At 55.1% G+C, this 11,818-nt stretch overlaps 2 protein-coding genes across 2 annotated transcripts in view; both read right to left on the bottom strand.

The window, feature by feature from the left end:
* Positions 1 to 1,419: 1,419 nt before the first annotated feature.
* On the bottom strand, positions 1,420 to 10,974 carry E2F1 (E2F transcription factor 1). Its single transcript, XM_019458764.2, is given in 8 exon segments — positions 1,420 to 2,189; positions 2,320 to 2,542; positions 2,637 to 2,751; positions 3,631 to 3,783; positions 4,609 to 4,828; positions 5,205 to 5,295; positions 10,597 to 10,677; positions 10,679 to 10,974. Coding segments are annotated over 8 exon segments (1,311 nt in total). The 5' UTR covers positions 10,859 to 10,974; the 3' UTR covers positions 1,420 to 1,941.
* The window catches only part of PXMP4 (peroxisomal membrane protein 4), a 32,660-nt gene continuing 26,044 nt past the window's right edge, over positions 5,203 to 11,818 (bottom strand). Inside the window, exon 4 of the mRNA XM_053890341.1 lies at positions 5,203 to 5,295. Coding sequence (XP_053746316.1) covers positions 5,267 to 5,295 — 29 coding nt within the window. The 3' untranslated portion in view covers positions 5,203 to 5,266. The remainder of the gene's footprint in view (positions 5,296 to 11,818) is intronic.

The raw sequence follows: 11,818 nt of genomic DNA, 5'->3' as shown, positions 1-11,818 counted from the left end.
GGGACTCACTGACTGTAAAGGGCTTAAAATAGGACCTGGCTCAGAGAAAGCTCACCTAAGGGTTAAACAGATCCGTGTGGATCGCCTCCCAGTCACCCTCCCCTCCCCTTTCAAACTCAACTCGGTCCTTTTTACCCTCCCCTCTGCCATTCTGGCCCCTCTGCAGTTCATCCAACACACAGCAGCAAAAGGGAGCTTTTAAAATATAAAACAGGGTATGTCACTGCTATCTCAGGCTCACGAGTGAGTCCTTGTCCCCTGAATAAACCCCAACACTGAACTTCTCTCCACTCTAGCCCTCACATCAGAACTCCACACTGGTTTCTCTGAGGTCCTCTGTGCCCCTCTCTCTCCTGCCCTGGGGCCTTTGACCACAATGCCCTGTCTGCTAAGTGGGTTCTTATTTTCCTCCTCAGGTAACTATCCTACAGCTCTCAGCTCAAGCATCACTTCTTCCAGGAAACCCTCTGATTTTCCCATTTGTGTAAGTCTCTTCCAACAGATCCCAAGAGTCCCATGAGGGCAGGGAATGTGTCCCCAGAACCTGAAAGAACCTGACACATAATCAGCCTGTTGTAATTATTTGTTCCATATTTATAAATGCCCAGAAACATCTGGAAGGAACACAGCAATCAGAGTGGCCTCTCTGGGACTGGGAAAGGGAGGGGAGTTCACTTACCACTTCACTGGATCAGTTTTTAAGTTAGGACAAAAATGGTGATGAAGTCTACCTTTCTTGTGGCTGGGAGGCTCAAATGAAATGAAACCAAGCAGGGGCAGGGAGTGGGGAAGTAGACAAGGGGTGTTTTCCCAGCAGCCTTTACCTCTCCCTCTCTCAGATTCGCTCCCAGAACACAGTCCCAAAACCCAGCCCAAACACCATCAAAATATTTATTAAAACCAAAGCAAGAGGGAACAGAGCAGTTAGGAAGGCAAATCAAAGTGCAGATTGGAGGGTGGGGCAGAGCAAGAAGTGGGGTAGAGGGGGCACTTCAAATGCCACAGGAGGGGCCCCTGTGGTCTGGGCTAGGAGCAGCCCTTCACCCACCCCTCCTGCCCACCCTGTCAGTGAAGGTCCCCCACTCACCTCTCCCATCTCACATCCATCCTGGGGGGCAGATGGGGTCCTGCAGTGACCCCCTGGGAAGGGACCACCCCCTCAATCCACCCATGGCTGTCAGTCAGTCAGTCTGTCTCCCTCCCTCAATATCCCAATAAATAAACCGCTCAGGCCTCAGCTCCTTCGGAGTGGGGCAAATTACAGCTTAGGGACCCCCGCCCTCGCTCAGGCGTATAGGGAGTTGGGGCATCAGTCCCACATCCTTCCTACCCTTAGCTGGTGCCCCAGGCTTGCCAAAGAGGCCTTGATAAATAAATAACGCTCCATTAAAGCTTCGATCAGAAAAACCTTTTAAGACGACAGAAGTGCTCTCGCTGTCCTGCAAACAAGCAGGCCAAGGCCTCTCCACCTGGCCTGGTCAGCACGCAGGATTCTGGGGGCAGGTGGCCACCCTGGGCCTCGTGGGGCCCCTGGAGCAAGGAGACCAAAAGTGCAGTTAGAGCCCCCACCACGCGCACACATGGACTCATGCACACACACGTGGACACACTGGGGCGTGTTTTCAGTGCACGCACAGATGTGTTCACCTTCATTCCCCGGTACATGCACACACACATGCTCACACACCACTCACCCCGTGTACACACATGTTGGGTGCTGGGTGCATGCACATACACACCACAAACAGAATCCTTCCCTTCCTGGCTTGCTCAGCCTCCTGGCCATAGCCAGACTCCAGAGCTAGAAGCTTCCGGAGATAGGGGAGATAGGGTATAAATTAAACATTTCCAATCGGGCTGGGGGGACGGCCAGGGGCAGGGGGCTCCAGGGCTGCAGAGACAGGGTGGGATCTCAGGAGGCCCTGGTCCCCCGAAGCCCCGTCAGAAATCCAAGGGGGTAAGGTCCCCAAAGTCACAGTCGAAGAGGTCTTTGATGCCCTCACCCTCCTCAAGGCCAAAGTGGTAGTCGAGGGCCTCGTGGGGAGGGGACAGGCTGATGAACTCCTCAGGGAGGAGGCCGGAGAAGTCCTCCCGCACATGCTCCAGGAGCGAGTCGGCCGCCACCAGCGGGGACAGGCGGTCCTCGTCCACAGGGGCCCGCAGGCCACCCATCCGGGAAAGCAGAGGTTCTGGGGAGATGGGGGAGCATCACAGGCCGGGGACGGCCCGCGGGGAGGGCAGAGGGGGCTGTCACGCCTGCCCACCCAGCTGGGAGAGGAGCCCAGACCCACCCCACCCAGCCACCCACCCTTCACCCACCTTGCTCCAGGCTGAGCAGGGACTGGCTGGGATCCGCAGCAGGGGATGAGGAGGGAGATGATGGTGGTGGCACTGTGGTGGCAGGGTCAACTGCCCTGTCCTCCTCCCCAGAAGCTGTCCCCTGGGATGAGGTCTTCCCAGGGCTGATCCCGCCTGCACTCTCCTCAGGGCACAGGAAAACGTCAATGGGGCCTTGTTTGCTCTTAAGGGAGATCTGAAAGGTCTGGGTGGAGGCAGCAGGCAGGGTATATTGAGGCTCAGCTGACCACCAGCCCACCCCAGCCTGTCCTGGTCAGGTCTGGAGTCCCGAGTCTCACCTCTGAGGAGTCTATGGCTTGGAGCTGGGTCTCTGGAGGAGCCTTAATCACCATAACCATCTGCTCTGCGGGGTCTGCGATGCTACGAAGGTCCTGGCAGGTCACGTAGGCCAGGGTTGGTGGAGTCAAGGACCACGTGATCTTTGACCTCTGGGGCCACCCACCCAGAGGATTCATAAGAGCCCACACCTACCTTGTCTCTCTTGTCTTCTCCATCCCCCACCCCAGGGCCTGGCACATAGTTGGTGCTTGGGCCTATCTCACACCTTGAGCCCCAATTTCCACATGTGTACAGTGAGAGCATTCTACCCATCTAATCCCAAAGTAATGATGGTTGCCTGCAATAATTTCATGTAAGTTACATAAGACAACTCCAGGCCTGGTGCTGAGAATTCATTCTGACCCATGATCTTGGTGTCAATTGGTGGCTGTCTCCAAAACTTTTAAACATAATTTGGGTATTTACTAACAAAACAAAACAAAACAAAACAAAACAAACCCCTTATTTTAGAATAAAGTTTCTAGGGGAGCCTGGCTGGCTCAGTCAGTGGAGCCAACTCTTAGTCTCGGGGTTGTGAGTTCAAGCCCCATGTTGGATGCAGAGACTACTTAAAAATAAAATCTTAAAAATAAGTTACTATTTTTCTAGATGAAAGACAAACAAGAACTTAGATCTCTAGCTATGAAGCTATGGCCATGTACTGAATCACTGCCAAATAAATGTTTACTATTGCTTGTACTAAGTTTTCTTGTTTTAATCTGTGCAATTTCAGAATTGATTACTTTCCCCTTTTACAGATGAAGCTGAGGCTCAGAGAGGTTAAGTAACTTGTCCAGCATAACAACAAGTAAATGCTGAGCCCAGAACTTGCATCCAAAGCGAGACCCCTCTCCTGAATCCAGGGCCCAGGGTAACCTCACAGTCCCACTTGGATGGGATGCCCACCCGCCAGTCCTGTCCTCCATGGGGGCCATCCCAAAGATCCAAGGATATCGCTGACTGTCAGAGTCCTCAGAAAGCAGCCGCAGCTGGGCGGTACAGATATGGATGAGGTGGTCCAGCTGCCGCTCACTCTCCTGCAGTTGCCGGAGGTCCTGGGTCAGTCCTTCAAGCCGCCCACCGATCCCCACTGCTGCATGGCTGCCTCTGCAGGAGGCAAAGAGAGGGCTTGTAGCTCCTGGCCCAGGAGCCTGGACCCTCAGCACCCAGTCTGTTGCTGCCTGTTCTGTGAGATCTAAGTGAGCCCTTGTCCCTCTCTGGGTCTGGCTTCTCGCTGGGAAGCAGCAGAGGGCTGAACTGGGCTCCAAGTCAGACTGGCAGGGGTCTAAAGTTGGGCCTGAATGTCTGTAAACACCAACATATCCCTCACAGGGGGCAGGATAAGTAAATGATGGTGCAGGCATGCTGTGGAATACTATAAAGCTATATAAAAGGATGAGAATGCATCAGATGTACAGGCGTGGAAGCACTTCCAAGACGTAGTCAAGTAAAAAGAAAAAAAATGATGCAGAATGGAATCATCTGCTAAAAACTGAAAAGGCAGATGTGTCAATGAGAGAGGAGTAGGATGGCCAGGGGGGAGAGGAGAGGAGAAAAACAAAACAAGAATTAACAAGAACAAAACAGATGTGTTAGACAATCCCATTGATGGCAACAGAGGGCAGAAGAGTGATCACCTAACGGTGTGAGGGGTGGGCAACAACTGGGAAGCGGCACAGGGAACTTTCTGTGGTGCTGGGTGTGTTCTTTATCCTGATCTGGATGGTGGCTCCCCACGCAAAGAAATACATGAAGGTGCATTAAGCTGCATATGTGAGATCTGTGTACCTTCCTCTACTCCCTAAGCCCCAGTTTCCCCAGCTATATGACAAGGATGCCGGCAGCCACGGTGGGTATTGCTCTCAGCTCCTCCAGGCTGGTCCAGCCCTGTGCCTCAGTCTCTGCCTGCCCTCCTGTTTGGCTGGTACCTACAGCCACTGGATGTGATTCTTGGACTTCTTGGCAATGAGCTGGATGCCCTCGAGGACATTGGTGATGTCATAGATGCGCCGTTTCTGCACCTTCAGCACCTCAGCCGCCCAGTTCAGATCAACAACACCATCAGCTGAGCGGCTCAGCAGCTCCAGGAAGCGTTTGGTGGTCAGATTCAGCGATGTCTCATAGCGTGACTTCTCCCCTGGGGATTTCACACCTGGGGGTCCAGGCGAGGTGGCTCCCTCAGCACCCCCCCACCCCAGGCAGGCCAGCCTTCCTGGCAATGCAGGGCAGAGGGATAGGGGTGGGAGGGATAGATGGCTCCTTCCCCTTGGCAAAGCTGACGGGGAGGCCCTGGGGCTGCCGCCTGCCAACCACATGGCATTCCTTTTCTGGCTGGGGAACTCCCCACCCCCCAGGGTTTGGAAAGCCATGCCGGGCAGCCACTCCAGCTGCCCCTCGGGGCCTCCAGAGGCCTGGCTCAGGTCCAGGCCTGACAGACCAGAGCTCACTTTGCAAGCATATTTGTCTGTCCACACCCCCAACTTGGGCCGGGTCAAGGGGGCCTGCCCCAGCCCAAGTTCTGTGGGTACCTTTTCCTGGGTGGCGGCCTCTGCCCCGGGCTGGCCCGCTGCTCTCGGCCAGGTACTGATGGTCAGTTTCCAGGTCCAACCTCCGTTTTACCTGTGGTAGAAACAATGGGATGATGCCCAATAACCAGAAGTGAGGCCACAATAGACCTAATTTAGGGCTTGGTGCTCCTGGGCCACCCCTGCCCCACTTTCTCTACCAGGACATCTAAGTGTGTGAGGGATCCCAGGGGACACAATCCTACCACACAGGACAGATTACTCAAGTGGAGGGCAGAAGACCCGAGTTCAAGTTCTAGCTCCACCACTACCTCCCTGGGGGCCTGTGGTGGTTTAAAAATATGTCTGCAAATTTCTTTTTTTTTTTATTTATTTATTTTGAGAGAGCGCTGCGCGCACACGAGGGAGCACACATGCACACACACATGCACAAGTAGGGGAGGGGCAGAGACAGAGAATCCCAAACAGGCTCCACACTGTCAGAGCGGAGCCCGAAGCGGGGCTCAATCCCACGCACAGTGAGATCATTACCTGAGCAAAAGTCAAGTTGCTTAACCAACTGAGCCACCCGGGCACCCCTGTCTGCATATTTCTTGGTACTCTTCCTTTCGAAAGACAGGGCCTAATTCTCCTTCCCTTACATATAGTTCTGATCTGGTATCTTGCTTCTAATGAGCAGCGTAATGGAAGTGGTGACCAGTCACTTCTCAGACTGGGTCCGAGATGCACTGGAGCTTCCTCTTTGTTCTCTGAATTGGACCATTCACTCTGGGGACCGCTGCTGCCATGTCACACAGACCCAGGGGGACAAGGAACTGAGGCTTCCTGCAGTAGCACCACCGGTGAGCCTGGGAACAGGTCCTCCAACCCTCGTCATGCCTTCTGATGATTGCAACCTGGCTGGACATTTGGGCTGCAACCTCAGAAGAGATCTCCTCTGAATTCCTGCCCCACCAAAACTGTGTGATAATAAATGCTTAGTTCTTTTTTTTTTAATTAAGCTTTTAATTTCAATTCTAGTATAGCTCACATACAGTATTGTATTAGTTGTTTGTTGTTTTATGCCATTAGGATATAGGTCCCTTGGGCAAGTTGCCTCCTCTCTCTGGTTTTTGTTTGAACATGGCGGCAGCTGGTGCTCACACATGCTCTGCATGTTCGGTCCGTCTTGTGGGACTAGCAGCACAATAATGGCCCCATTTTACAGATAACGTAACTGAAGCTCAGAGAGGCCCAACGTCATACTGCCCGGAAGCGGCTGAGCCAGGATCTCCGCCCAGAACACCCCACGGGTTAGTCACCCACACTGGAGGATGGAGTCTCACAGGCCTCTCAGGTGCAGCCTGACCCAAACCAGCCATACCCTTCCTTCACGCATAACCCCAGCTAGAACCTTCGGCAGCCATGCCCTCATCACATGTAGTTGCCAAGAAAGCCCATCACCACAGCCACTATCTCCTCCCATGTGGACCACTCAGCCATCTCCCCACCTCCACCTGTCCCTCTCTACCCTAGTGTCCTCCTCTGCCACTTCTCCACCTGCACTTCTGCTGAGACAGGTCTCTAAGCCTTAGCCCATACTGGTTCCTTCCCGGGAGTGCCCTCACCTCCCTCCCTCCTACTCTTCACACCAATTCCTTCCACCTCCGGGGGCAGGCACCTTCCCCATCACTTTCTGATCCCGCAATAGACCGGGTCCCTTCGCCCACTGAAGTGCCTCATACCTGATCTTTCCCCACATTATCTCTCAATACAAATTTCTGCAGATGTGTTTGTCTCACCTGGAGGGCAGGGCCCCCTCGGAGGCAGGCACTGGGCCTAAATAATCACTGGATGCAGTGCCTGGCATCAACTACTGTTTATTATATGAACCTCCACACAGACCCTCCCTCTGACTGCACATTCACAGGTTCCCTCAGGTGTCCCAGGGACAGAAGCATTCACACGTGCTGAGTGCCTCTTGTGTAATGGGTACTGCTAAATCATTGCTTTGCCTGCATTTGGTCATCAAAGCTTCTGCCTGGACCTTGCAAGCAGAGGCCATGATGACTTCCACTGCCCGAGGAAACTGTACCTCGGAAAGGTTGCACAGACAGTGAGAGGCAGGGCCAGGATGTGAGTCCTAACAGGCTGGCACTGAGCCCACGTTCCTATCTACCATGAGTCCTGCCTCCCTAGAGCCTAGTCCAGAACCTAGCCCCGAAAAGCCAACCAGAATGTACCTCCTCTCCAGCCTTGCCCCTGGCGCCTGAACCTAGCATGCTCCTGCCAACGGCACCCCTCCCCTCCTCTTCTCCCTGTTCTGCAGGCCCCTGCCCACCCTGAAGACAGGTCAATGCCACACCCTAAACCAAGGCCTCAAGCAAATGTCAATTTCTACCACTGCTCTCTAAAGATCTTAGCACAGGGGCCTGGGAAGGCAGAGGTGAAGAAACACAGAACACTGGCAAAAAAAAAAAAAGGAAATCTGTACAGCTCAAATACCCATCCGTGGAAGGGGAGGCACAAAAAGTATGGCTCTTTCAGCCCCTAGAATACCACCCAGCTGTCCAGGACTGAGGCAGGGTGACACAGAATCCTCTCGAAGACATAATGACAAGAAAAACGTTAGAGGGCAATGCATTTGTATGATCCCTTTTTGGACTAAAAAGCTCACGAAACATTTTTCTCCAGTTTCTAAATATCTAAAATATTTTTTAGAATCCATTCTAGGAGCCAGCTCTGTACGGTGTGTGGGTGGGGGACAATCATGGGGGACTGTTACCATATCTGTAAGGTGTGGATGATCCACTGTTTGAACACAGAAATAAAGGAAAAACTACAATTTTTGAAATTTAAGAAAAAGAAAGCTGTCACAACCACCTTAAAAAAAAAAAAAGAAGCTTAGGAAAAGAAAACAGAAGGAAAAATGGATGGGGCTGGCATTCTGCCCCCTTCAACTTTTTAGTCTAACTCTTTTTCTGTAGTAAATGTGTATTTTCTTTAAATGTTTATTTTGAGAAAGTGAGCACGCACACGCGTGGAGTAACGCATGGGGGAGGATCAGAGGGAGCAAATCCCAAGCAGGCTCCAAGCTCAGTGCAGAGCCTGACGTGGGGCTCAATCTCACCCCAGAGATCAGGACCTAAATAGAAATTAATTTCGAGTTGGAGGCTCAACCGACAGCCTCCCAGGCACCCCAGTAAATGTGCATTATATTTAATTTGTTTTTTAATAGCCATGACAGGATAGAGGTGGACAGGAAGGGCCCGGAGGAATGGCTGAATTGCAGAGAGACTTGTACACTAGAGATGCTCAATGAATGCTCACTGATGCAGAAGCTGAACCTGTAGCTTGTTTCAAAGACTGTCCCAAACAAATGTCAGTGCAGAGGGTCAGTGGAGGCCACAGCTCATATGGCCAGTGGCTACCCAGAGGTACAGGAGTTGGGAGGTATTGGAGGGCAAAAGCTGGGCCCATGTTTCTGGGCTTTAGCTCCAGGATGGTGCCAGCCCTCGCCCCTACCATCCACTGACAGGAAGTGGCTACTAGCACTTAAGTCCTGTTGAGGGCAGAGGTTTTTAGTTGCTTGTGTCTGGTACCTCTTGGGTGTTCACTAACCCAACAACAGCTGAATGAATGGAATGCTCAGGCTCACAGAGGCTGCCTCTGACACCACTGGGGGTGGGGTGGAGGACATTTCCTCAGCCGAGTCTCCAGCAGTCCCTCTGAGCGCAGAGCTCAGCTTCTACAGCCCCAGGCCTGCTAAGTACTTCTCAGTCAGCTAAATGCAGTTTTCATGTCCAGGACCCAAGCTGGCACCGGCAGAGACAGGTCACTGGGATATAGGTGACCCACCCCTGGTAGAATCCTCCTCCTTTCTTTCACCCATTAGAAGGGTCTGTGAACTTCCTTTGCCCTCTATTAGCATCTCCAGGAGGCAAGGCATCTCGGTGGTTAATTGGTTAACCGCTCAGGAAGTCTGGACTGGCCCCACCATTTCACTAAGCTGAATGACCTACCATCTCTGGGTCTCAGCTTCTCTATCTGTAAAAGGGGATGGTTGTTGAGAATTAATTGGGTGAAGTGCTTGGCACAGAGCCTGACACACAAAACAGTCTCAAAACAATGGTGGCTCCTATTGTTATTATTATTAGCATCTTGGTGATTCCGGAAGGAAGGCAGAACTGGGCGTGAGGCCAAGGGAGTTAGGGGAGACTTGCTGGGATGCCTCAGGGACCAGCTGCCACCCAGGCCCCCATAAGCAGTTGGACAGCTTCCACCTCCTTGCCCTGGGCTCTGCCTCACCCCTCCCACTTGTTCCAAGCCCCCTGCTGAGACCCCATCCTGCCAGGCTGGCCTGGCCCCTGCTTGCCTCCCAAGCCCCACCTTCACCCACAGGCTCTGCCAGTCCAACTGGTCTCCACACCCTGTCCTGAAGCCCACGGGTCCAAGCTCTGGGCCTCTACTCCCTTCTTCCCTGTAATTCAGCCACCTCTTCTGCGCCCCCCCAGTCTTGAGCCTCTTGCTGCTCCAGCAGCACTTTATCAAAGCATCTCCCTGGGATGTTTCCTCTCTCCTGGCACTGGGGGCTTCCACTCCAGCTCCCTGAGGCCCAGCCCACCCAGTACTTCCCTGGGGGCCTAGGGGTCTGCCTGTCTCATTAATGAGGTTCCATGGCAACCAGGGCCTGTGAGGGTGGAGGGTGGCAGATGGAAGGACAGGCAGAGGGAGGGGATCAGCAGCTGGCCCAACCACCCCGCCCCTGCAGAGAAGGCCTCCCAGCCAGGAGGCCTGTCCCCAGAGGCCCAGGCCTGCACCTGGCAGTGGAGCATCTAGGCAGGAAGGAGGGTCTCCTCAAGGACTCTTCAAAAGTTTGGCTCCAGGACACCCCCCCTTCACCTCCCCAAGGCGCCGTGGCCACTACCCCGCCACGAGTTCTGGTCTGAAGCCAGCAGGCCGCAGTTCAAATCCCTGACCCGCCACTTGCAGCCGTAGGACCGGGGGCAAGTCACTTCCCCTCTCTGGGCCTCAATTCAAGATGGGCACAGTGACAACACTGAGCTCACAGCATGGTTGTGAGTTTTAGCCGGCTCCAAGTCTGCCAGAGACCTGGCATACAGGCAGCGCCAGCTGAATACACGTGGGCCATTATTATCACTGAGTCTGACCCTCGAGCGGCTCTGGGAAGCCGAGGCCCAGAGCACAGAAGCAAACGGGGACTGGCCCGAGGTCACCCCGCACCCCGGGGCGGGGCCCGGAGGCCCAACCCAGGCTCGGCCCCGCCCAGCCCGGGAGCCTCGGCCCACCCCCCTCCCCCGCCCCCGTTGCCTCCTGGCCAAAAACCGCGCCCCGCCCGGGTCAGCACGGGGGTCCAGACGCGCACTCGGCCCAGTATCCCTTGTGTTGTCCGTACCGGCGGGCGGCCGAGTGCAGGGCGCGGCGCGCTGGGTGTGGGCCGGGGCGCCTGCGGCGTGGCGAAGAGCAGCAGGTCGGGGGTCGCGGGGGCCGGCAGCGGGCGCGGCGGGACCGGCGGGGGCCGGCGGGGCGCTGGCGTCCTGCGCCGTGGAGATGATGACGATCTGCGAGGAGTCGAGCAGCCGCAGCGCGCCGGCCCCGAGCAGGGCCTCCAGCGCCGGCGCGCATGGGCCGCCTGCGGGGGCCCCGGCCACGGCCATGGCGCTCACGGCCCGCGCGGCCCGGGTGGCAGGCGGCGGCGGCGGCGCGGGCCCATGGCTGCAGGCCGCGGCGAGGGCTCGATCCCGCTCCGCCCCCGGCCGCCGCTGCCTGCAAAGTCCCGGCCACTTTTACGCGCCAAATCCTTTTTGCCGCGAAAGAGCCACGAGCCGCGGAGCGCTCCCATCATTGGCTGTCTGGACTGTGACGTGGGCGACGGCGACAGCACCCGTTGGCTGCAGCGCACCGGACCGGCGGCGGTGGGCGGGACGGGGCGTCGGCGCGAGGAGGCGCGGCCAATCGCGGAACCGGGCGCGCGCAGGCTTTGTCGGGGCGGTGCCAGGAGGTTTCGCACTCCCCGCCCCCAGCGGGGACTGTCCCTACCCCAGGCGTGGTGGCCAGGTTCCCGCCCCGACTCATCGCATCCTGCTGATCCCTGTGTGTGGAGACCTTTAGGACAGAGGGTCCGTTCTGCACTTCTCACCATACGCAGACCTCACGTGACCCCCAGATTCCTCCACCTGTAGCCCCAACAAGCTCGGTCTAGATAACTAGGTGCTGCTGTTCCGCGTTTCTAGCTTCTCAAGCCCATCTCCAAAGTCCCAGCTGCTGCTCCCATCCTCAACTTGCTCCACCTATATATTTACTTTCAAATCCTGCACCTGCCTTGTCCTTGTCAGCTTGAGCAGAAGGGGGCTGCTAGAAAATGGGGAGGGACATCTGGCCCAACACAGCTTGGGGCTTTCCTATAAGCCCCCTTTTAGCTGGAATCTTCAATAGCCAATGCACAGCTTCTTGAACTCATTCATTCACTCCTGTATTCAACAAACGTTTTGAGAGTCTGCTTTGTGCCTCATTCCTAGTTCAGACTTTGAACAGCTCAGTTTAGTGAAAAGAGGAGGAGAGGAACAGAGGTAACAAATGTTTACAACATGATGAGGAATTTCCACCATTAACTCCAT

The sequence above is a fragment of the Panthera pardus genome, unplaced genomic scaffold (assembly GCF_024362965.1).
Source record: "Panthera pardus isolate Hobbes unplaced genomic scaffold, ASM2436296v1 HiC_scaffold_25, whole genome shotgun sequence".
Taxonomy (NCBI): Eukaryota; Metazoa; Chordata; class Mammalia; order Carnivora; family Felidae; genus Panthera; species Panthera pardus.
The sequence above is the reverse complement of the archived record's forward strand: the minus strand, read 5'-3'. Positions and strand labels throughout refer to the sequence as shown.